At 50.3% G+C, this 495-nt stretch overlaps 1 protein-coding gene across 1 annotated transcript in view; it reads left to right on the top strand.

Moving 5' to 3' along the window:
* The first annotated feature begins 6 nt into the window (after positions 1–6).
* The window catches only part of NMRAL1 (NmrA-like family domain containing 1), a 12,362-nt gene continuing 11,873 nt past the window's right edge, over positions 7–495 (top strand). Inside the window, exon 1 of the mRNA XM_006757895.2 lies at positions 7–76. Coding sequence (XP_006757958.1) covers positions 37–76 — 40 coding nt within the window. The 5' untranslated portion in view covers positions 7–36. The remainder of the gene's footprint in view (positions 77–495) is intronic.

Genomic DNA, 495 nt, shown 5'->3' with positions numbered 1-495 from the left:
AGGCTGCTCAGGACCGCATCTCCCGCTCCCGCTCGCATGGCGGACAAGAAGGTAGTGGTGGTGTTTGGAGCCACGGGTAAGCGGAACCCCGCCCCATCGGAGGCCCCGAAGCGCGGGACCTCTCACCAGCCAGGGCGCCCCCTCCCCCAGCTTTATTGAGGTATAATTCATATATTGAGGTATAAGTCACATACTGTTTACTCATTTAAAGTGTGCATTTCACTGGTTTCTGGTATATTTGCAGAGTTCTGTGACCATCACCCAGATCAGTTTTAGAAGATCTCATCACCCCCCAAAAAAGAACCCCCCATATCTATGTGAATGGAACCCTGGCATACTAAACCTGACAAGCCCAGGGGAGGCTTGCATGGTGGGCCTTACAAACTCGAAGACCAAAAATAACCACACAGAATGGTTATCCAAAGCCCTAACTAAAAGCAGATTATGGCAGGTAGTTGAGTCCTAGGACTATAGCTTCCTTGACCAACCTACCTT

The sequence above is a fragment of the Myotis davidii genome, unplaced genomic scaffold (assembly GCF_000327345.1).
Source record: "Myotis davidii unplaced genomic scaffold, ASM32734v1 scaffold555, whole genome shotgun sequence".
Lineage (NCBI taxonomy): Eukaryota > Metazoa > Chordata > Mammalia > Chiroptera > Vespertilionidae > Myotis > Myotis davidii.
The sequence above is the reverse complement of the archived record's forward strand: the minus strand, read 5'-3'. Positions and strand labels throughout refer to the sequence as shown.